Below are 25,357 nucleotides of genomic sequence, written 5' to 3' on the forward strand. Positions count from 1 at the left end.
CAAGTGAAACCATGCCTCATCCGAAAAAATTATTAACTGTGGATCAAGAATACCATCTACAATATTCTGCAAAACCCAATTAAAGAAATTTACTCTACTTACGTTGTCAGGGGGCCGTAATTCTTGCACTATAGAAACTCTGTACGGTTTTAATTTTAGTAGCTTAGTGGCTGTATGTGCTGATGATTTTGACACGCCCATCTCCTGTGAAACACGGCGTAGAGGTTTGTTTGGAGAACGTTCTAACGCTGCACCAATTTCATCGAGTTTTGCTTCGGTTAGAATCTGTCGTTTTTGCTTAGGTGTTTTAAAATTTAACGATCCAGTTTCTCGTAATTTAAGGACAAGACATCTAACCGTATCTCTATGTGGAGGTGAAACGCCTGGGAATTTCTGTACAAATTGCCTACACACGTCTCGACACGAGTCTGTTTTCACGTGTCATACATAAAAATTCTTTGTTCTAACGTGAACCTTGCGGCTGGCATTCCAATCGTCTGACTGACACAACACACATACACACTGCAATAACACAAACAAGTAACGGCAAGTAACCAAGAATAACACTCTTACGCACAGTACGAAATTAACACGCTCTTGGTTTACATCTGCCTGCCACTATATTCACAGCTCTGTAGTCGCGAAGGAACAAAAAACTTGAGCTAGGAGATTTCGGATTGCAAGGAAGCTCACGAACACCATTAGCTTTTAACTGTTCATCTGCAGCGTAATCTTGATACAGTGTTGCACATTCGAAACCTCCAAACGATCCCCATCGACACAAAACTCTTTCAAGGATATAAACTTAAGCAGGACGTTACTGGTCAAAACTATGATTAAAATGTTTTACAGAATTGCCATCTGTGGCTCTTAATATAATTTCTAAAGCGTATTTATTTGTGTATATAAGGGTGGAACTTGGAAGAATTACAGAACTTTTGCGTGTTATAACACAGGTTAGTGCTCGTTTTGCAAGATGTCCACAAAAATAAGCGGGCATTACAGGCCTCAAATGTCGGCATCTCCGTCAGCGCCGCCCGCCACGTTTCTCCCGATCTCTCGGCTGCAGATCGAAATGGACGCACTGTACTAGCAGACTTCACTTGTGTATTTTCATTCATTGGCAGAAGACTTGGAGAGCAAGTGCTTTGTCCTCTGCCTACCAGGGGTCGTCGTTTCCTTCGTGTGGGGAATCTGTCCTTTGTTGTCATGTTGTCATCGACGTGAATGTTCTGTGCCTGCATGCCCAAATGACCACTCGCAGCATGGTCTGTTACCATGTTTGCTCGCTTGTACCGGAATATGTGGCAACAACACCTGCAGATGACAGAGAAGGTAGGGGGGGGGGGGAAGGAGGAGGCAGCTGTGCCAGTGCACCATATAGTTGGCCGATTTTAAGTTGTTCCCCCATCATAGTTTACTTTTTCCCCCTTTAACTGTTTTTAACCATCTTTTAATGTTTTAATTCCTGAAGAAGGATCTGCACTGGGTCTGAAATAATGGACAGGAAGTTGAATCACTTGTAAGTATAAAACTTTTTTTTTTCATATCTTCAGTGGTTACGCAAACATTCAAGAAATTTTCTGCTGTGAAGAGTCAACAGGTAAATAGAACTTGCTAATGGTAGACTATCAAACTGTCATTACTGTTAAATCGACCTATATGTTGTGTACACAAAATTTCATGTTTCCGTGTTGCGAATTTAATAGTTTTTTTTTATTACTTTCGAAGGCTCACTGCCTTCATTCACTGAGCATACAGCATCTGGGACAGAGATGGTAGTCCTTCACTTCTTTGTTCCCGGGCAGTGGAAAAAAACTTATCAAATAAATAACGCGGAAACATGAAATTTTGCGTACATAATATTAAAACTGTGTTTACCACATCCATTCCTGATTTTGTCTGGAAGTGCTACCTGTTTTCCTGTACCTCTCTAGACATGGGCCACATGTATGGTTATTGTGTGGCAAAAAAAGGAGTGATGTTGGAAATAAATGTGTATGACCTGCGTTCCGTGGCACCAACGTATATGGGGCCCGTGGGACTCGAGCCCACCCAATAATTTGCCTGTCATTATATTTTATTTTAGAAATAAAATACCCGTGCTTGAGAAAACAAAATGTTCCATCATTGTACATTAAAAAAAATTAGATTAATCATTGAATGAGTGTTACCAATATATTTTGTAAAAATTTGTTACATCTCCAATATGATGCTTTTCAAGTGTTCTATATTATTTACACTACACGCTTAGTAAGGGAAGAAAGGGCTTATAACAAAGATGAGGACCAATAGGCACTAAAAACTCAAAATAAGCAGTGAAATGGATAAACATTGACATTTTGTAGAATTAGGCACTTACAACTAAAATAGACAAAAACTGTCACTATAAAATTCATGTATTCCTCTCAAAAATGGCTTCAAACTGTTTTTAAATGTCAAAGAAATGCCTTTTCTGTCCATATAAAACATTTCATAACCTATAAAACAAATCTCAAGAGTTCAGCCCACCTAATGCTTTTCTCGGAACACTGAGAATCAGTGGCGGCAATTGTGTTCAAAAACCGGGAAGGTTATAAAGACAGTATATTTCCCTTTCTAGATAAGGTTTAGCATAGTTCCAGGGCAAAAGTGTCGAAAAGAGGAGAGGCAGTCAAAAACATTGAAAATTTAGTGTCGCACACTACTTATAAAAAGAAAGGTACTACTTTTATATTTCAATTTCCTTCGGGCATTGGTACAGGATTTACACACACAGACAAAAAGCTACCAGCATTCTTAAACCTGAAGGTTTATGGCTACACTACAGCAACACAAGCCTTCCATCTGTACGAGGGTCACTATTTATATTTTGAGCTTAACAATGAAAAAACAGGAATTTGGCATTGAAAACTGCTTTATTGTTTTTCGAAGTATTCTCCTTTATGGTCAATACACTTTTGCATTCGTTCGAACCATTTGTCAAAGCAGTTTTTCCAATCTTCTTGAGACACCTCCATAATATGGGATTTGAACGCATCAACGGCATCTTCCGCCGACTAAAATCGTTGTCCACGCAATTTATTCTTGACATTCGGGAACAAGAAGAAGTCATTGGGTGCCAAATCAGGACTGTACGGTGGATGACCCATCAATTCGATTTTTTGACTGTTCATAAAGTCGGTCGTTAGACGAGATGTGTGACAGCTGGCATTGTCTTGATGAAGAATGATCCGATGGCGTTTGTTTGTTTTCCGTATTTGACCGAAGACCTCTGGCAAACAAATTGTTGTGTACCATTCAGAGTTGACCGTTCTACGTTCCTCTAAAGGCACAGTTGCCACATGACATGTTTTCCCGAAAAAACAGGCAACCATTTGTTTCGATGTGCTTCGAGCGCGAACAACATTTGTTGGATTGGATTCATCTTGAAACACCCATACAGTTGACTGCTGTTTACGTTCCGGCTCATATGCGTATATCCATGATTCGTCGCCTGTTACAATCTTATATACGTCTTTTGAAGCACCACGATTGTATTTATTGAGCATTTGTTTGCACCAATTGACGCGAGCGTCTTTTTGAGTTATTGTCAAATTGTATGGGATCCAACGAGAACATACCTTTCTCACAGCTAAATGATCATGTAATATTTTATATATGCTGGTGGAACTAATGCCTATGGTTCATGGCCGTAATTAGAGGGGGGTTTCTAGGATTCAACCCCCCCCCCCCCGAAACTTCTGACATGTTGGATTAATGGAAGTTCAGAAACCAAAATCTGTAACAAATTTTCAATTTTTTTTTCGAAGCATCACAAAAATACATGGAGACAATGTTGAAACGATCGAGCTAGAATTTTCATACATTTGGAATTCTGGAACTTGAGTGAAACAGGATTTATTCTCAGAATCGTAACCCACCCGCGACCCCTCCATTATCACTTCTGCTGTCATCTTTCCAGTGTTGCTCCTGCGTCACAAGGAATATAGACTGAAAATTCCCTTATGATTGTCCCAAAATTCCCTTTCCAACTTTTAAATTGCCTGTCCGAAAATGTCGAAAATCCCCCTTGATAGGAGTTCAAACCTAGGATCTCCAGTTTTGTAGCGCATTACATTCGCGATTGAGGTTACAATCCATGCACCAGGCTAAGTTTTTAAAAAGAATAACTGGTTCCACACTTTTCAAAATTCCAAAAATTTAATTTAAAGTCAAACAACAAAAGCTTTGTGACTAAAATTTCCATCTAACTTTTAAAGCTTTTCTCTTGAAGGTATCTCAAGTTTAATGACGAAGTATAATAATTGTGCATTTCAGTACACACTGTATGAAACGTAAAAAAAATTAAAAAATAAACTTGTGCTTGATATTCACTCATCTCCTGGATTGAGTAAGCCCCCTCAAGGATATAACAATAATATAATAATTATTATTATTAGTTATTATTATGGAATAAAATTGTTTTATTATTATGAAATTTCTAATTATTATTGTACAATTATTGTTATTATTTCTATTATTCAAATTTTTGGCGACCTCCATGGGAACAATTATGAATGAACCCCCCCGAAATTTTTTCCTACCTACGGCCATGCTATGGTTGCCTCAATCTCACAGTATGTCACATGACGATCTTGCAATATTAGGTTTTGCACAGCATCAATGTTTTCTTGAACAACAACTGATTTTGGATGACCTTCGCGAATCTCGTCTGTGAGCGAATGGCGGCCACGATTAAATTCGTTATACCAGCGTTTCACAGTGACAAAGGCTGGGGCTTCATCGCCAAATGTGGAAGTAAGTTGATCGATGCACTCTTGTCTTGATAATCCACGTTGAAAATCGTAAAAAATCATCGCACGAAAATGTTCACGAATTAATTCCATTTTATTGTTCTCGCGCAATCTCCAAGGCAACATAAACAACACAAATGAAGCTATTGACAAAACAATTGAAGTACGTTATGGTCAATAATGCCAGACAATTCCGTGCAAACGTCAAATCGCACCTAACTTCAATCAGTGTTGCCAAGGCTCAAAATATAAATAGTGACCCTCGTACCTATCCTGGGCAAGATCAATCCAATCTTTTCCATCCTTACCGATTTCCTTTAGGTCCATCTCAATGTTATCTCTCCATTTTGGCCTTCCTACAAGTCTCTTACCATCAGGTTTCCCGACAAGAATCCATAAAGTCTACAGTGGAGGCACATAGTGGTTTGGATCCCACTTTAAACTCTAGGTCCAGTCCTGGTTAGCCTTTACTGTGCATAAAGTGAACTCCAATCAATTCTGTAAACTCCTCTTTTTCCTCTCCCATTCGTGCTACATGACCTGCCCACCTAGTTCGTCTTGATTTAATTATTCTAATAATATCTGAATATGAATACATATTATTTAGTTCTAAATTATGTAACCTTCTCCACTCACGCATCTCTTTTAGGTCCAAAAAATATTTTAGAATAGTGGAAGTGGATGGTAGCAGAGGGCCTTAAAATTAATATAGAACCTCTGCAAGTAAGTTTAACGGAAAAAGTTAGTAACTCGCTTACGTCTAATTATTATCAACTGCGTCTTTTATTCCCCAAACATGAACATGTAACAAACCAGAGTTGCTTTGAAAAAGAACTCCACATTCATTTAATTCGCAAAACAATGGCATATGAACTGCATAAACAGAATAACAAATTATGTAATCTTGCATTAAAGTACAGGCTATTAATAGATATTGGATCAGCAATTTTACTGATACACGAATATAGTTATCAATCGATGGTGAAGTGGTAGCCTCGTAATCAAGGGGTTCCGGGTTCGATACCCAGTGGAGGCACATAGTGGTTCGGATTCCACTTTCAACTGTAGGTCCAGCCCCAATTAGCCTTACTGTGCATAAAGTGGACTTAAAACACCACATCAATCAAACAAATAGAGTATAAATTTGTCCCATCTTTACTAATTGCCCAATGTTCTTGCATAACCTAATGACCAAAACATTTTTCCTTTGATACAATATGCTCCAAATTTTGTTGAAGCAGCATCATGAGGAAGACTTTGGAGCTATCTGAGAAGGAGCATCAAGTGAATCTGGTCTATTAGGTTGCTTAAGAGCTACAATGGAATGCGATATGTCACCCAACAAACAGGCAATTATTGGACCTTGGCCCTCAGAACTTTTCTATTCTAAAATGTTTAAAATACCTGATATTTTGATGTGAAAATTACAAAAAAAAACAAGAAAAAAAAACAACTAAACATTGATATAACGCACATAAAACATTTATTGTAAATTATAATATTGTATAAACATATATTTATGTACACAAGAACCCTGTACGCTACAGTTGAAAAAACTATAATTGATTTTGTTTTTATCACAGTTACATCTGATGTGTTTCTTCCTTCACATTAATACTTATACAATTGTTCGCTTTTTAAATATCTTTTAACAAACACAGATTCTGAAAACTTCCATAACTTCTGACAAATTATGTCATGGCTTATACCTTACTTTGATAATGAAAAACTTGAACATACACAGAAGCAACAAAATTTACAGTGTGTGTTATTTCAAACCGAACTATTTACACAATTTCTATTTTTAACTTTGACGTTAGTAGTGCAAAAAGGTCGCTAATCACCACACAAATACATTCATAAATACAATAAAGGTGGCTGTGACGTTTAAACAAATGACATCTAATTTAAAATCACTAATGCTACCTTTGTAGATAAAGTTAGGTTGATCAATGTGCAATTTCACAACTAAAATGCTCTTCACTGTATGGGGGAGGATATGTAACAATCTACATTGTAAACATTTATCATAGCTCTCAACTTGCTAAATGAACTGATTTTCAATAAAAGTATAGAAATTCTTTAAAACATAATTGTGCAACGGTATCACTAAAATTTATAAGGAACATACATAGTAAAATCTATAATTTTCATTCAAATAGATTTTGATGTGTATATGTTAATATATACAAGGTTAGGTTTTATTGATTTTCTGATAAAATAACTCAGATCGATAGATATTGAGAATGTTGTGTTCCAATTATTTTTTGTTTTGCTTATATGGTTGACAATTATTTTGTTCAAAGTTATGTGAGAACTATGATGGTGAGGGAAGAGGAATGTAGATTTGTAATTCCTTGATATATCAATATTGTGAACAATTAATGGCAATTTTTTCTTCTATTTAATATTGATACTAAAAATGACTAAACCCTTTCAACACAGATGTTTCAAATTAAATTTTATCTATATCCTCGTACATATACTACCATTTAAACTCTCTCTTCATTGTCAGCACTTCCACTAAATGCTCAAAATACCTACTTAAAATTCTAAGATCAAATTCCAATACAATTATATTACTATTTTAAGCAGAATCACTTTTGCACTACCCCTAAATCCTTGCAAATCTTTTTGAAATCATTATGCCTGAATTACTGTGAGCAAAGAAATTAAAACATTTCACTCTCTTTTGATATGCTGGTATTAGTGTTCTAATCACAAAAAGTATTGTTTTACTGTAACACCAACTATTTGTGATCCATGATACGTACACACTTAATCTGCATTAAATATACATGAGTTTAACGAAATAGAACCAACTGTTTGGTTGCTGCAATGCAGGAATATTATGTTTCCACAGAGGACAACTAAATACACTAGTGCTTGGTATAACGAGAACTATATCCTCTTTCAAAAATTCCAATACCAAAGTTTAATTTTCTCACAAATTAAGTCCACAAGTCTACACTAAGTGACAACGATGAATCCTCTAATGTTTCAAGACTTGATATGCTTTCTTGCACTGGCACTTCATGTTTAACATATGAAGTATAAACATCATAGCCTAAAGAAATAGTGTTATCATACAATACTCGAAATCTGGTAGGTAGCAGGTAGAAATTCACAACTTGCGCAGGAGGCCACACTATCCACTCTGCCAAGTATAGTCTCCAGCCCTTTTGCACCATCTCTTCAAGAATTGTCTTAGAGCTTGACTTCTCGAGTAACCCCACAGTAAGGAAAAACAGTCCAATTGAAACTGGTGAAAAGAACACTTGGTCCACAAATACTTTTTTCAGGACACACCTCAAATTTCTGCCTGGGATTGCACGGTCAAGATAACAGTACCAGTGATGGCACAAAATTCCAACTGTCATGCCTGACATTGACATGCGGAAAGTCCGAACTTTATCCCACTGGACTTTGTCCCCTTGAAGTATTTCGTAGTGTTGTTGAATCACGTCCCCAACTCCAGACAGTGCAATTGATATACTGACATTTGTAAGAAGAAGATACTTGTTGAACATTAAACGTCCTGCGTGTCTGCATTTCTGAACCAATTCACTCTTTAGGATTCTGGCTGCAACAACATTAAATGACTGCATCCTCTGGAAAAAAATAATAAAAAATTATATTTTTTTAAATTGAAGGTGGAAAACAAACAACAATATATACACAAATCTTTATTTTAAATGGCTAGTCACTAGCATTAAGATTTAGTTATTGAAACATTCATATTTGAATGGGCGAGAGTGAAGAATATAAACAGAAACAAACGGATATGTGTGGAAACCAAGTTTCTAGTTTGGAAAAGAAAGTAGATATAAAAATTTACAATATCTTCCAGTATGCTTAGAAAGCAACGGTAACAGTTTGTTATATCGGAGACACATTTCTTCATTTTTACACAAAAAAAACTACTTAAGGAAATGAGTTTCTCCAAGCTTTCCAACATTCGTGGAGGTATTTTCTTTCATCGTGGAATCTATTTGACCGGCAAATCATATATTTTTCAAGAGAAATGTCCCACTGACGGACAATTGCCATGCTTTCCGTACGTGAACTGCATGCTCTGCACGTTCGATGGTGTAACCCACTGTCAGTGTTTCAAACTCCTTTTTTTTTTTTTTATGCTTGCTACTAACCCAACCAAACCTAACCTAACCTTATGGAAATGGTTCAAGGGGCTATCCGACAGCTTTCGTGCATAATGGTTTGTGGAGCTATCCGTGAATGGTTCATGGGGCTATCAGTCAATGGTTCGTGGGGCTATCCATCTGCTACCCGTGCATAATGTATAATTTCCACCGGTGATGAACACGATAGTAGGTATTTTTCAGTGAAGAAGGTTGAATTGTGTTTGTTTTCGTGTAAAAAGCATAATAGCACCTGGAACTATGTTCCGCAATACACAATCGGTAAGTACGAACCATGCGAAACACAAAATATCTGATTTAAATGTGTCTCCGATATAACGAATTGTTACCGTAACCAACATACAAAAGAATTGAGAAGGCAAACTGAGTCTATCCTGGTCAATGTTGATGACTTGCACTTCATTAAAAAAATAGAATTCTTCCAAGTGGTCAGTACTGCCACAGAAAACACTTTTCATATTACGAGTCATTATTTGTTGTCCTTGTTCCGCTTGGATAACAGAGAATATGGCGTGCACTCGTCATGGATCATCGCGCGTCGTGCTTGTGTTTTGTCGATTTGGAGTGGGTATGCAGTGTTTCAACCTTCTTCACTGAAAAATACCTACTTTCGTGTTTATTATGTCATCACAAACCATTCACGATAGCCCCACAGACCATTTCCGGCAAGGTTAGGTTAGGTTGTCCAAATCGACAAAACACAAGCACGACGCGCGATGATCCATGACGAGTGCACGCCATATTCTCTGTTATCCAAGCGGAACAAGGACGACAAATAATGACTCGTAATATGAAAAGTTGACACTATTTTATGGAAAAAAGACATAACTTCACCTTAAAGAATCTTCCGCAATGCAGAATAGGTAAGTACCAATGCTAAAATTAACGAAATAAACAAGCGAGAGGTGTTCGGGCTATATCGCCTAATTACCAAATTTTTAATAAAAAGACCGCATAATTATGGTAGGTAAGTACTAGGGGGTATTATTTTCTTTTCCCATTGACGATGCAACGTTTGAAAAAGACGATTATGTGCTGCTGTAGTAAAATCTATGCAATTTCAATATATATATGAACAATTCACAGTAATTACCTAAAATTCACACGATGCGCCAACAACAACCTCATGTATTTTCCTTCCTACTGAGTAAAAATTGGCGTATCAGTGCTTAATGCTATTCCTAGTACTTGTGTCATCCGACAGACTGTTCAATACAATTCCCATTACATAAGACCTTTTACAGAATTTTTTACTGTGCATTATGGTTCACCACAACTACAGCGCTGTACCACACAGACACAACTCAGGCCGGGGCCCCAGAGGAAACTCTAAGAGCACGTGAATTGAGCTGCTATCCATAATAATTACACAAAAATTCTCATCATAACAGATGCTTTAAGCGTATTAATGGCGCTGAGTTCCTCATATCCTCAGATTTGTAAACATCCTTTATTCATCATACTTATAATCCAACAAACTCAGTATGCTAATGGAAGAAATATCAACGTCCAGTTTAGTTACGTAAAGGCTCACCAAGTAAACACGGGAAATGAACGTGTGGACACATATGCCAAAGCCGCTCGATCATCGGAAACTACCTCACTTGCGAGACTTCCATACACGGACCTTCTTCCAAGAGTTAAATATAAACTTCAAGAAAAATGGAAACAGTGGTGTATAGAACAATTTCAATCCACGGGCAACACATATAAATGGTTTGCAGAACATTCACGAAACAAACCTTGGTACTACCCATATAATTTTCCAAGATCAGTTATTACTTTTATAATACGTCTACGTACAGGTCATGTTCGCACTAATGATCATTTATCACGACTACATATTACAACAAAACAAGCCTGCGCATGTGGAGAAGATAATCAAGATGCTACACATCTCTTTTTACAATGTCCCAATTTCGACAGAGAACGAGATAAATTATATAGTGGTTTACGTCGAAATAGAATTCCATTCCCTACATCTCTTACTGCCCTGCTCACGGACCCTACTCCTCCCACCATATGGCTTCTTTATGGATATGCAAGAAGATGTAATTTGACGATCTAACAAACAGTATAAATAAATATCAATAGATGTTTTTTTTTCATTCTTGTGAAATATAAGTGACTAGCGAACTAAATACATAAAAAAAAAAAAAAAAAAAAAAAAACTCAGGAAGATGACTAAAATCGACTACCAGTTGATAGGGTCAGAAAAAGAAGAAGAAGAAGTAGCGCTTCAGAATTCGATAAACGTCAAATGTACAGCACGCGATGTTGCTGATCGTAAGGAATATTGCAGTTTCATGCTGTTTAGTTATAATTATTTAATAGTTTAATAGTTTGTAATTGAGAACGTACTAACAGAGTGTAGTTAAACTCCGCGGAGATTAGCACTCTCCTTTCACAAATCTCCCGTAAAATGTAAACAAAAGATGTTTACAATTGCGTTAGTTTCGCCGGTACTTAAATATTGGCCATCCAAATGTTGGTTTGGGAAAATCAGGATACCAAATTCTGTGTACACAACAACTTTTGAACAAAGAGCAAATTGTGCTTATTTAAGTCAAAAAGTCCACTATTGGCTGAAAAATGGAACGGTGTCAACTCCAAGCTATCGTTTCCCCATAACGTACAACCAAAAGAGATATTTTACAGTTGGAAGTGCATTATTTGAGAAACGGCCATTTGAAGTTAATACAAACGTACAAAAAGACATAATTCTGTTCAAATATGAGAATACAAGTTTCTTCAAGTGGTTAAATATATTTGGGATTTGCCAATTTATTTTCTGGTCCTATCTCTCTTACTCAACTTTCACAACTTTGAGGGATGTACCTGTTAAAGATCCCGATGAAAACTTACCATGGTGGAGGAAGGTTAATCTTGGAGATCCGAAGTACAAGAATACAATAGCCGCACTATGTTTTGGTTTAGGTGAGTATATAATTAGCTCTGGAATACTTGTATCAATTTATTTGACGGAAGGGGTGGGGGTGCCGTGCAAACTCGTTATTTCTTTTTCCATTTATCTTTACATGGTTCGATTTCGATGTACGTCTATTAACACATACTGCAGAGTTTTAGGGATTACTTAAGGTTTTGTTCAATATATGCTATCGTGGTTAGGTTAGGCAGGTTTGGCCTGGTTCCCTTAGCATTAAAATAAAGTCCCTAAATGCATTCTACTATGGTTCGAATTTACTTCTATCATTCCCACGCTTCTACGATATTTACTGTCGCTTGTCGACGGAGAATACCTTGTCCATGAGAAGTGCATAAGGTAATTTTCAAGTTGTTTTTTTTTCAACATAAATAACTTATTTTTTCGAGTCCAAACAGTGTAAATAAGTTATTTTCGAGTCCAAACAGTGTTAATAACTTTAAGGAAGCTTCAAATTTCGTGTGACAATGATTTCCAAAATTCTACGATAATTAGTCTTTGTGCTAGGAGAAATCATAAAACAATTGGAACCGTTACCAAAAAATTCCCGCATACCCCTGAAAACCATTCCCGCATAGCCCCAAAAACCATTCACGCATAGCCCCATAAACCATTCACGATAGCCCCACGCACCATCACAGTTAGGTTAGGTTGCTTTAGGTTGGGCAATGTAGTGAAAAAACTACCCCAAAAACCATTCACGCACAGCCTCAAAAACCATTCTGGATCGTATAACCATCCACGAATGGCCCCAAAAACCATTTATGATAGCCCCAAGCACCATCATGGTAAGGTTGCTTTAGGCTGGGCAATATAGTGAAAAAACTGTGTTTGAAAAAACTTACCGGGGATTACGTCATCAGATGCTCGCAACATCCAGTTGAAGTACATGGATGGAAATGCAAGCAACAGCTTTTGTGCATCGGACGGACATTATTATAGAAAAATACATGAATTAGCAGCCAAATACATTGAAAAATTTGAGAAAAAAAATTCTATGACCTTCCAAAATTCCACAGAAACTGAATTCCAGGTATAATTTAACAATACAGGGAATTTCTCCAATTTGTTTGAAATTTCGGATACTTACTAATTTGAGTCTCCTAATCACGAATCTGCACTTAAAATTTGGCGCTCACATATAGAAATTTCTGAATTATGGCTAGCCCCACGGACCATTGGCGCTAGCCCCACGGACCATTGGCACGTGGTTAGGTTAGGTTAGGTTAGGAAACATAGTTAAAAAATTTTAGGGTCGTAGTAATATCAGTAATATATATATTTCGTTCTTTAAGTATTCGAAACGGAAAATCTTGCAATAAATAATGAGCAATTGTGCATTGTCGGTTGCGATGACTGACCCTCTTATTTTGCAAGTTTGACACGTGAGCACCAAATTTTAACTTTAGATTCGTGATTAGGAGCCCTAATTTAGTGAGTATGCCAAATTTCAAACAAAATGGAGAAATTCCCGGTATTGTAAAATCACAACGAATGCCGTAAGTACTTTCACCTGTAAATTTGAAGAAATCCGTTTCCCGGCTTTGAAAGTTTTACCAATTTTGCTTATTTTGCAATTTCTACGTGGCCCCCAATTTTTAACTTCAAATTCGTGATTAGGAGGCCTCAATTAGTGAGTATGCCAAATATTACAAAAATCGTGGAGGGGTCCGGTATTGTAAATTCGCTCTGCCTACCATTATAAATTTTTACACTGACTAACTAACTAACTAACTAACTAACTAACTAACTCCCTAGCCTTCTTAAACCCGAAGGTTCATGGCTGCAGCAACACAGGCCTTCCATCTTTCCCTATCTTGAGCAAGTTCTATATACTCTTTTCCATCCCTACCAATTTCCCTTAGGTCCATCTCAACGTTGTCCCTCCATCTTCGTCTTGGCCTTCCTACAGGTCTCTTACCATCAGGTTTCCCAACAAGAATCCTGTAAACTCCTCTTTCCTCTCCCATTCGTGCCACATGGCCTGCCCACCTAAGTCTTCTTGATTTAATTATTCTAATAATATCTGGACATGAATACAAATTATGTAGTTCTAAATTATGTAACCTTCTCCACTCACCTGTCTCCTCATCCCTTTTAGGTCCAAATATTTTCCTAAGGATCTTATTTTCAAATACTCTCAATTTATGTTCCTCTTTCAATGTAAGGGACCAAGTTTCACATCCATATAATACTACAGGCAAAATGACTGTTTTGTATATTTTAACTTTTAGTTTCTTAGATATTAAACGAGAAGACAAAAGTTTATGAAGAGAGAAGTAACATGCATTTCCTGAATTAAGCCTCCTTTTTATTTCCTCTTTAATATAATTTTCATTTGTTAATATTACTCCTAAGTATTTGAATTTGGAAACTGGTTCAAACGAGTTGTTATCAATAATTAGATTTTGATTATTACCTATCACTTGGTTTCGGCCTGTAAGCATATATTTAGTTTTCTCTTTGTTAACTTCCAAACCTATCTCTTTAGCAGTTTTGAAAAATATTTTAGCATTATTCTTAATTGTATTCACATCATCCCCCAGTAAGTCTACATCATCTGCATATGCTAACAACTGAGTCACACCATTTAATTTTAGTCCTTCTTTAGTTTCTTTTACCTTCCTAACAGCATATTCTAAGGCAAAATTAAAGAGCAAAGGAGATAATGCATCTCCTTGTTTTAACCCATCATGAATTGTAAATTTGTCAGACATATTAATACCCACACGAATTTTACTTTCTGTTTCACTGGTGCATATTTTTATCATACTAACAAGCTTCTTAGGTATTCCAAACTCTACTAATATATTATATAATTTATCTCTTTTGACCGAATCATATGCTTTTTTGAAATCAATGAATAGCTGATGGACATTTTGATTATATTCCCACTTTTTTTCAAGTGTCTGTCTGATGTGAAAAATTTGATCTGTAGTTGATCTGTTACGTTTAAATCCACATTGATAATCTCCTATAATTTCATTAGCATATGGGGTTAGTCTTGTTAAAAGAATGTTAGATAATATTTTATATGTTGTTGAGAGTAGAGAAATTCCACGGTAATTATTGCAGTTCATTTTATCACCTTTTTTAAACACAGGAACAATTATGGATTCTTTCCACTGTTGAGGGATTTCTTCTTTATTCCATATTAAACAAATTAATTTATGAATTTGACATATTAATGAATTTCCACCATATTTAATTAACTCAGCTGGTATTAAATCAATGCCAGGTGCTTTGTTATTCTTTAGCCTTTTAATAGCATCCTTAACTTCAATCAAGTTAGGTTCTGGAACTAAAGAAAAAAAAAAAGCTGGCTCCTGAGATAAAGAGGCTGGCAGCTGAATTATCTTCAGTTTTGTCTATCCTTGGATGGGGACTCACAAAGAATACCTATGCTCAGGCCAGAGTTCGAATCCAGAACCCCTGGCATCATAGCATACTGTGCTAACCGCTATGCTACGAAGGTAATCCGTGTTCAATAGAAAGGTGTCATAACTAAGGCCAAGATTTTGTATAACCAAAAATACAAAATATGTAGAAAAATTCACTGGAATATGTAAAAACATGTAAGCATATTAAAACGTGAAACATTATTTTTCGTGGTATTCCATCACTTGCTTCATTCTTGTGGTCTCTGATAGTGCAAAACATAATTCAAACATTTCATTTCTCAACATATTTTTTTATTTTGAAATGATGAAATTATAATGTGGAAAGTTCATCATTGTGATAAATTGATAAACATGAATGATAACTGTTTTGTGTTCATTTCAATAGACTGGTGTGGCCAGATATTTTTCAATGAGATGAATATAAATTTCCAGAATATTCTCATCGAAAGAGGAAATCTGAACCCTAGTTATACAGGGTGATTCGTTCGATCACTACAAGACCCTGGAAAATGCAAATACCTCAAATGATATTTTTGTATTTAGAGCATACATAGCTTGATGCATGCATCCATATTACTTCGTACAGATGGCACTGAAAATGTCCACCTCTGCTGTCCAGGAAGAGTCTAACTTGATGCTGTATATTTGCAATGATGACATGCTCCAGTACTGTGTACCACATTCCTTTGCATTAACTTCACACACTAACCAAAAATTAAAAATAAACCTGTGCAGGCCATTATCACGCAGCTACTACATTGTTACTCACTATTATGGCCACACATTTTTACTCACTGTGAACTGACTTCCTTTCTCAAAGCATGAGGTTCTTTTTAACACGTTTCATATTTGTACATTTTCAACGAGGTATTCACATTTTCTAAGGTCTTGAAGGAAACAAAATCACCCTACATATGGCAGTAGGGATTTTGGCAGCACTGGCAGGGAAGGGAGGGTGTGTATGTGCAATTTGACTCCAAGGCACCAGTCAGTCATTCAGTGGGCTAAACACATGAAAGTCACACGGGGATAGATCAGGGCTGTAGCGGGGATGATGTAAGCATTCGCAACCCATTTGTGCGATCATGTCCATAGTGTGTCCAGCAACGTGGGGACGTGCATTGTCTTGCAGTAGGATGACACCTCGTGACAAGAAGGCGTGCTGCTTGCGCTTGATTGCAGGTCTCACCTCGTTTCGCAAGATGTCAGAATACAGAGAAGCGTTCATTTTCTCACCCTGCCGGAGGAAGCAACTGAGAAGTGGACCATGATGATCAAAGAAAAACACGAACATGACCTTGTGAACAAAGTCGACTTGTCTGCAAATTGCACATACACAACCTCCCTTCCCTGATGCCACCTGGTGATGTGGTCTGGAACTCATCTCGCAGACATGTGGCATAGGCGTACCCCAGCCTGGCCTACATATCCCATAAGTTTCATCGCTCAGTCATTTTATTTCGCTTTTTCACGGCATTAATCCGGTTACTTATTGACCATACCAAATATAAAAATAAGAACACAATGTCAAAGTTTTGTGCCTATATCGGCAGATATCAATAGATGTTTTACATAATTAATCTCTCCCATCCCCGGTATGGATGTTTTGTGAATTAAGAGAATGCATGTTCAACCTTTTCATCTAAAGTACAGGGTGTGACGTAAAAATGGGATTATTTGTTTTCGTTGGGAAAGTTTCTGTAATGGTGTTGGCAACACTTATTGTCATTTGTATGACCAATATACACCATTTACAGACATGGATCGCTGAAGCATAGCTCAATGTGCTGTAACTGTGAGGACATTCTCTGCTGCAAGATGAGAATATCGACATTATTATAATCTCGGGAGACATGATTTTATTCCATCGGCCTGTGCAATCTGGATGTGCCTGAAGAAACTATGGAAAATCCACTGAAGCAGAAACATCCCAATTCACGTGCTGGAATGTGCCATGGATAATTTCGATTGACCAAGTGTCAATGATGAAATGGTGTAGTTGATGTGTTTGCATTTTTATCTAATAAAACAGTATTAGTTTTGTTGCATTTTAAAAATCCCATTTTTATGCCACACGCTGTACTTAAAAATGTTTTTCACAGTGCTTCATTGCAAACTTTACAGATGAGCTTAGATATTCTATCACTCTCTTTCCACCAGGCTATCTTGTTTTGGCAGCGGCATGGCTTTATTCCTTGAAGACTGTTCGTTTCTTGATCCTTCGTCAAGGAGGCGAGAAAGTGGCATTTGTCACATATGGACCATTTGGGAGGAATAGAATAATCGACATACCATTGAATAAGGTATGATTTATTGTTGTCATTATTGTGCTACATTTAGTTGAATTCTTGTGCAATTTTATGCTTAGGTGCCATTTCGTTGTTGATTAGAGCAATTGATTTCCTTCAAAGAGTAGAAATTCTTCCTGATGTTAACTTTCTTCCAACTTATGGATAAACAATACTTACAAGGGAGGTTATTTAAGTGTCCCTCTCTGATTTCCATGAAACTTGGCAGGTGTATAGAGGGGCCAAAAGCATGGACGTCTGCAGGATTTTTCCAGGGAGGGGCAAGCAAGGTAATTTTTTTCCAGGGGGGGCAAAGGACACATAGTTTCCTCCAAAATAGTGATACCCCTCAAAAAACACTGTTTCAGTCTGAAATTATCGTTTCTTCAACGAATTTATAATAATTAACATAAATTACTGTGATTGAAATGAAATTATGTGTGAATTATATAATTTTTAGGTACACATTCATTTTCCAGGAAGGGCATGCCCCCCACCCCCTTCTGGACGCCCATGGCCCAAAGGAAGAAATACTTTTTTTTTGTTTCGGCTAAAAAAACAGTTTTAGGGGGCATTCCCCCCTCAAATGTCAAGATGAGAACAAATTGAAGTGGGGATCTGACCCCTGTGTCCCCCTCCGATTTCCATGAAACTTGGCAGGTGTATAGAGGGACCCAAAGGAAGGAATATGTGTTTTTGTGTTTCAGCAAAAAATGGTTTTAGGGGGCAAAACCACCCTCAAATGTCAAGATGAGAAATTGAAGTGGGGATCTGACCCCAAAACCACGTAAATATGGCATGGGAAGAACACGCACATATAATTGGGACACACACAGCACAGAGCTGTGTTTGCCAGTGATATGCACTTCATATCTCAAGTGTCCCACTTGTGTATCTGCCAGAACTTCCAACCGCCATCGTCCTTCATGATAGCACTTGCGTTCGGTACCGACAATCCTACAGTTCTGTGCTGTGTGTTTTCCAATTATATGTGCGTTTTATTGCCGAAACAAGAAAAAACAAAACATTTTCTTCCTTTGGGCCCCTCTATACACCTGCCATGTTTCATGGAAATCGGAGGGGGACACTCAGATAACCTCCCTTGTTAGTCAAAGCTGTAGCAGTTGAAATTAAGGCTCTGCTGAACATGTAGCAGATGTCAGGGCAGTCGTTTTTGAACCTTCCTCTCATTTTGAAAAATTGTTATGATATCCCAAAATCTGAAAAATTACATATGTTTAGAATTCCTTCTATAACATTCACGTGAATCTTCGTGTGGTTTGCTTTCGCTGTTCCATTCATTTGAGAAAAAGGCCACATTTAACTTAGTACTATGTTTAGCTGTTGGAGCACAAACATAGTGGCAACAGCAAGAATTTGAAACTTAGGAGATACTTACATCTAGCACTGAAATGTTGATACTTCATAGTTCTAAGTTATATAACAGTTGGGCTGAAAAGTTCATAGGCTGACTCATAGATGGCGTTACTAGAATTAAATCCATGTGATTTTTACTTAGTACTAACCTTCAAAAGATACGTGTATAAATTTCACAGCTGCCGGATAATTAGTTCGTGAGGTATAGTATTGTGAGTGAAGCAGCTTTTGTTATTGTGAAAAAATGGATAAAAAAAGAATTTCGTGTGTTAATAAAGCATTGCTTTTTGGCGAAAAAAATACTGTTGAAGCCAAGGCTTGGCTTGATAAACATTATTCGGACTCTGCACCAGGAAAATCAACCGTTGAGAAGTGGTTTGCTAAATTTAAACGAGGCGAAATGAGCATTGAAGACGATGCACGCAGTGGACGCCCCAAAGGGGCTGTTACCGACGAAAACATCAAAAAAGTCCACAAAATAATTTTAAATGATCGTAAAGTGAAGTTGATCGAGATAGCTGAGACTTTAAAAATATGAAAGGAACGTGTTGGACATATTGTGCATGAATATTTGAACATGCGAAAGCTGTGTGCAAAATGGGTGCCGCACGTGCTCACAATCGACAATGCACCGTGTCACAAATCAATGAAAACGATGGCAAAATTATATGAATTAGACTACGAATTGCTTCCCCATCCACCATATTCTCCAGATCTGGCCCCCAGTGACTTTTTCCTGTTTGCAGACCTTAAAAGAATGCTCGCTGGAAAGAAATTTAGCACTGATGAAGAGGTAATCGCCGAAACTGAGGCCTATTTTGAGGCTAAAGAGAAATCGTACTATAAAAATGGCATCGAAAAATTGTATGACCGCTATAATCGTTGTATCGCCCTCAAAGGCAACTATATTGAATAATAAAATCTAATTTTGTCAAAAAAATATTTTTTTCTATGTTAGCCTACGAACTTTTCAGCCCAACTGTTATGTAGCTCCATTTCCAAGAGAAATCGAGTTACACCACTTGTGCACTGAACCATTTGTGTGTAATTTTTCAGATTTTAGAATATCATAGTGCTTTTTTCAAAATGAGAGAAAAATTCAAAAACAACTGCCCTAATGTCCAGCTGAGACTTAAGCCCCTGAAATCCTGTACTGTTTTTAATATATATCATCTCTTTCATGCTTCTGCGGCCTAGTTGTAATGCTTAAGATGAATGATATTGATAAAGGAAAACACACACAAAGCAATTCCCATGATAGGAAACAAGGAACCTTAAATGGTGAGATCGTGAGTTGTTCAAGGCTTCTCAAATCCACATGTACCTTCAGTAAAAAAAGTACCCAGACTTTATCTGGTAAAAGTCCCACATTGGAGGTATAGAGAATTCATTTTGTTCATAGGATGGCAGCACTGTACTGAATGACCACGCAGAGGGGTAGAGTAATCTATCCATCAGTTTGTGCACAGCAGCTGTTTACGTTAGTTGTGTTGATGAGTGTCCTGCGATTTGCAGAATGGAGACAAATATCAAGCAAAGACTTTGTTTGAAATTTTGTGTTGCCAACGGACTGTCGTGTGCTGAATCGTTGAAAATTCTACAAAAGGCCTTTGGTGATTTGTGTCTGTCGAAAACACAAGCATATGCATGGTACAAGGCTTTCAAAGAAGGCAGAGAAGTTGTTGCTGATTTGGCCCATTCTGGTCATCACGAAAACGACTGAAAAATCAGGACAATGGTGCTTGAAAACTGGCGTGTGAGTGTGAGAGAGGTGGCTCATGAGCTTGACATATCACACATGTCTGTTCACAACATTTTGACTGATGTGTTAGGCATGAAACGCCTAGCGGCACGGCTTGTTCCGAAGGAGCTGAATTTCCTGCAAAAAGCACATTGCAGGGATGTTGCTGAAGACATGATACGCAAGCCTCTAATGACTCAACCTTCATGAAATGCATCATAACTGGTGATGAAACATGGGTGTATGTGTATGACATGCAACCAGGTCAACAATCTTCGGAATGGCGCTACAAAAATGAACCAAAATCCAAAAATCCACATGAAAGTCGCTCAAAAATTAAGGTCATGCTCATTATTTTCTTTGATTATTGTGGTGTTGTGCACTCGGAATTCCTTCCAGCGGAATAAACTGTGAATAAAGAGTTTTATGTGACCATTATGAGGCGTCTGCATGAGAATTTTCGCTGGAATAGACCAGAGTTACGGAAAAAGAATTCTTAGTTTTGCACCACGATAATGCATCATTGCACACGTCGACTCTTGTTCGTGAGTTTTTGGCCAAAAACTCAACACATGTCGTCGCCCAAGCCCCATGTTCTCCAGATATGGCTCCGTGTCATTATCTTCTCTTTCGGTAACACAAATTTCCACTTCGGGGAACGTTTTGAATCAATTGAATCAATCAAAGGAAATTCGCAGAAGGAACTCCGGGCGATACTGTCTTCTGTGTTTAAAAAGTGTTTTGAAGACTGGGTTAACCATTGGCATATGTGTGTTGCATCTGATGGGGCCTATTTTGAAGGCGACAAAATAAATGTTGATGATTAAGCACGTATTTTGTGTTTTATTCACAAATTCCGGGGACTTTTTGTACGTAGTAGTATTATTAGATTATGGATTTTCCTAAAAAAAAAATTGACAGTTGTCTGTGGAACCACATTTATCACTGATTTATAATTGAAAATTTTTGCATATATCTTATGATAATGGTGTAGCTTTCGAAGATTCACTCAGTGTTGTGTCATTCCACATCAAATCAATGCAAAAAACTAAGATTTTGTCACCCACCAACTCAGATTTCAATGAAATTTGGTATACACCCTTCCTTTATGGTTGAAAGAAACCCTATAATTTTTTTTCACTCTTATCTCAAATGGTTTTCATTTTACAGCACTTTGAAATGTCATCAAATCAGTGTTGTCTGTCACTCTTGAGACCCTCGACCCAAGGTACCCTGGGTTAGCTTTTATTTTTTTCTCCTTAACCAATGATCAGATGTCTTTGAAATTTTACACAAAGCTCAATGAAGTAATGAGGATTTGAGAAAAAAAAATCATCACTTAAAAAATATTACAAAAGCCTAAAAAAAGACTAACAATGGACTTCTAGGCTAATTTTTGTGCTGGAAAACTAGGCTACGAAAAACGGAATTTTCAATATGTGGGTATGATAGAACCAAAAGTTTTTGATGTTGAAAATGATTGCGAAGAATGAAATTTATGGTATTTTTACTCCTTGTAACAAAAATTTTATGTTTTTTGGACATGTATTTTTTTCTGAAATCGTCATTACTTCATTAAGCTTTGTGTAAAATTTGAAAGAGATCTGATCGTTGATTAAGGAGAAAAAAATAAAATATAAGCAAGGGTATCTTGGGTCGAGGGTCTCAAGAGTGATGGACAACACAGATTTATTGACATTTCTAAGTGCTGTAAAATGAAAACTGTTTGAGATAGAGTGAAAAAAAAAATTAGGGGGTTTCTTTGAACCATAAGGGAAGGGTGTATACCAAATTTAATTGAAATCTGAGTTTGTGGGTGACATGACCTCGTTGATTTGATGTGGAATGACCCTGTTTCAAGTTGTCCATCACCATGTTAATTCGCTGTATTCTATGCAATGAGAGCTGCAAGAATTAAAGCAAACCACCAAACAGGCTGCTGACAACCTCTGCATCAGCATACATAAGAATCACTTCCTTGCAATACTTGTGCCACAAAGTGTTCTAAATAAATATGCAATCTCTATATTGTCATTGGTGAGTGATTACTGGTATTTTATACTGATTGCGGGCCCAACTGGCAGCTCACCTACATAGCTATATCTGTCCACCAACCGTCTTTTCAGGGTGTGTGCCTCCATTGGTAACAACCACCTCAGTTACAAAGCAAAAGCTGTAGGAGTAACATCGCTCCCCCGTCACAACATTGTCAAGCATACATCTGTTTTTTTCATACGTTTTTATTAGCGTGTTTGGTTGTTTTGAGTACTAATTTTCTGTGCTTTGTGAACTATTATACAACTTTTATCCAGTAACAGTGCTAATCAACTCTCTCTCCCCCCCATTTTACAGTACGTTTATCAACATGCTGTGTAGTGTATCTGATGCTCTTTTGTTTAGTTTCGGCAGCAATTTTTGGTGCCTTGTGACATGAAAATGGCCGATGTTAGTCAGAGAGAATTAAACTGATCCCCGATTCATTGTTTCCCGCTGCCAGCCTGAAATACGACCAGAAGTGTGTTATAACTAGGGCTTGGAAGTTGAGGAAAAATCCTTTTTTTCCCCCTACTGTCCAAAGACATAATATATGTTCATTTTGGGTCATTGTAGGCCAGAAAAAGGTGGGTTTTGTTTGTCCATTTTCAGCTTATTGGTCCTTTTTTAGCATATTTTTAGGTCTTAACTGCTTTTTTTTTTTTTTTTGCAACTTCACCTTCTTTTGACTAGGTTGTTACTGACCATTCTCAATTCATCACCTCTTAAACATCCTTTCTGTAGTAAAGAAATAAAAAAAAATAATAAATAAATAAATATATTTGAACCATCCCTGAAACGAGAAAAACATTTTTGGATGACTGAAGCAGGTACGGTACAAGATCCTTTAACCGTAACTTGTCTGGATGGTGTAAATGGCAATTTTATCTTCTTTTGAAGCTTTCAGCACAGTGTATAAGACCAGACAGCACGTGCCTGAAAAGGTCTCAAGTCAGATAAGGAGGTGCCATGCATATTAATTAAATATGTAATTAGAACTGAAATTATTAATTAATTTGGATCACATTTATACATACTTTTTTTTTTGTTTTTAGGTCCTTTTTTGATATTTTTATAGGTCTTCAGCTTCCGAGCAGTGATAACATTGAGACCTCTAAATCTTTTTTGAAGTATACAACATCGCCAGTTTCTAGTGTCAATTTGTTATTTTGAAATGTGCAAGTGTTTATGTAGAATTTTCCCATTTGCGGGGACTTAGGAGTGTAAAGGTAAATTTAGAATGATCATAAACTTGGGTGGGTCCTTACGAAAAATGTTAGTGGTATATATAAAAAAAAAAGGTAAAGTGTTCCCCTGTGTATAGCACCACGCCATGAAGGCGTATAGGGGGTATGGGGGTAACGCCCCACACTTTCTTGATCCGGTCGTGAGTGGGGGTGATGTGATCAGCATCACACCCCTGACCGCCTTTACCCACCAGGGTTTCCCCCAGGTACCCACGTTATTCGACGCTGGGTGGGCGCCGGGGCTGCTTCCACCGTTAGAAAAGTTCCCGGATTTGAACCGGCCGGGGATCGAACCCGGGACCTTTAGCATGGTAGTCAGACGCGTTACCGACTGAGCCACCGTGGCCACTGTTAGTGGTTATATGGATGAACCATGTCTGCTATGCGAAAGGGTGCAACTGGCTGCTTCATTTTTAAAGTGACATATATCGCTTGTCATTGCATAATGTGTCATATTTTTCATTATTATCTGATGACCAGGGTTTGGAAGACGATGACTTAAAATATTCAAAAAACATGACCCTAAATTTTAAAAAAATTTACCTGTAAACTCAATTTTTCACAAATGGCACAAGACATGTAACTTGAGTAGTTTTTGATGTAAGTCAATGATGAAGTTCACTTGTGACTGTTACAAAATATTTCTTCTTCTTTTTAGGTAAGTTGTGAAGAGAATCGTCAAACCGCAAAAATTCTTTTGCCACTAAAAGTTGAAGGACACTACATGTACTACATGTTAGATATGAGGGGAGAATTCAGAAACGCCCAGTTGTTCGATTATACGGCAGGAATCAAGAGAAATATAAAATGAAGTAAAATAAAGAGCTGGGAACATTGCAGTACATTTCCAAGTATTATCTCAGATCTGTAGTTAAAAGTCTTGGGGAATAAAGTTTTTCAAGTTTTATTGGCTTGATTACAAGGACATCTTTGTTATGAATATCAGACAAAGTTATGAAGAAAAACCACATATGAATCTGCCTTTGTAATGCCCACTTTAGACACAAGCATTTTCCATACCATTTTTTCTTAACGTTTATGCCATGACCAAAAAGCTACCATGTAAAGTGAGGAATTTTATGGCATTTCAGATGCCATGGAATCTTTCATGGCAATTCTCAAAGATAGAACCCATCCTATCAGAACCAATCAGAAGCGACCTCTAGGTCATGAGTGAAGTCATGGCGGCAGCGTGAGATGTAAACAATGTATCACTTCATATTTTTAAAAGCCGATAACCATTTAGCCGAGAGGAATAAAGTTTCGTATAAAACATTATTAGGTACAAAACAATGGCGCTGCTTAAATACATACTTTACAACGTTTACTGTACACGTGTGGAAGAATATTTTCGTTGTTTCAAATGTAAACACAGTGCACTCAACATAGA

The 25,357-nt window shown here is 37.2% G+C and overlaps 1 protein-coding gene and 1 pseudogene across 2 annotated transcripts; one reads left to right on the forward strand and one right to left on the reverse strand.

Moving 5' to 3' along the window:
- Nucleotides 1-6,235: 6,235 nt before the first annotated feature.
- LOC146004730 (mpv17-like protein 2 pseudogene) lies at nt 6,236-10,236 on the reverse strand (annotated as a pseudogene). Its single transcript, XR_014443959.1, has 2 exons — nt 10,029-10,236; nt 6,236-8,386 (listed from the first exon to the last, which is right to left on the reverse strand). The product of XR_014443959.1 is annotated as a mpv17-like protein 2 pseudogene (transcript).
- Nucleotides 10,237-11,235: 999 nt separating this feature from the next.
- LOC146004574 (transmembrane protein 223) lies at nt 11,236-24,892 on the forward strand. The gene is made up of 3 exons (XM_083143445.1): nt 11,236-11,872; nt 17,441-17,583; nt 24,626-24,892. The coding sequence occupies exons 1-3, from the start codon at nt 11,371-11,373 to the stop codon at nt 24,776-24,778; spliced, it is 798 nt and encodes a 265-aa protein (XP_082999571.1). The 5' UTR covers nt 11,236-11,370; the 3' UTR covers nt 24,779-24,892.
- The last annotated feature ends 465 nt before the right edge of the window (nt 24,893-25,357 follow it).

The sequence above is a fragment of the Lepisma saccharinum genome, chromosome 22 (genome assembly GCF_977018435.1).
Source record: "Lepisma saccharinum chromosome 22, izLepSacc3.1, whole genome shotgun sequence".
Classification (NCBI taxonomy): Eukaryota; Metazoa; Arthropoda; class Insecta; order Zygentoma; family Lepismatidae; genus Lepisma; species Lepisma saccharinum.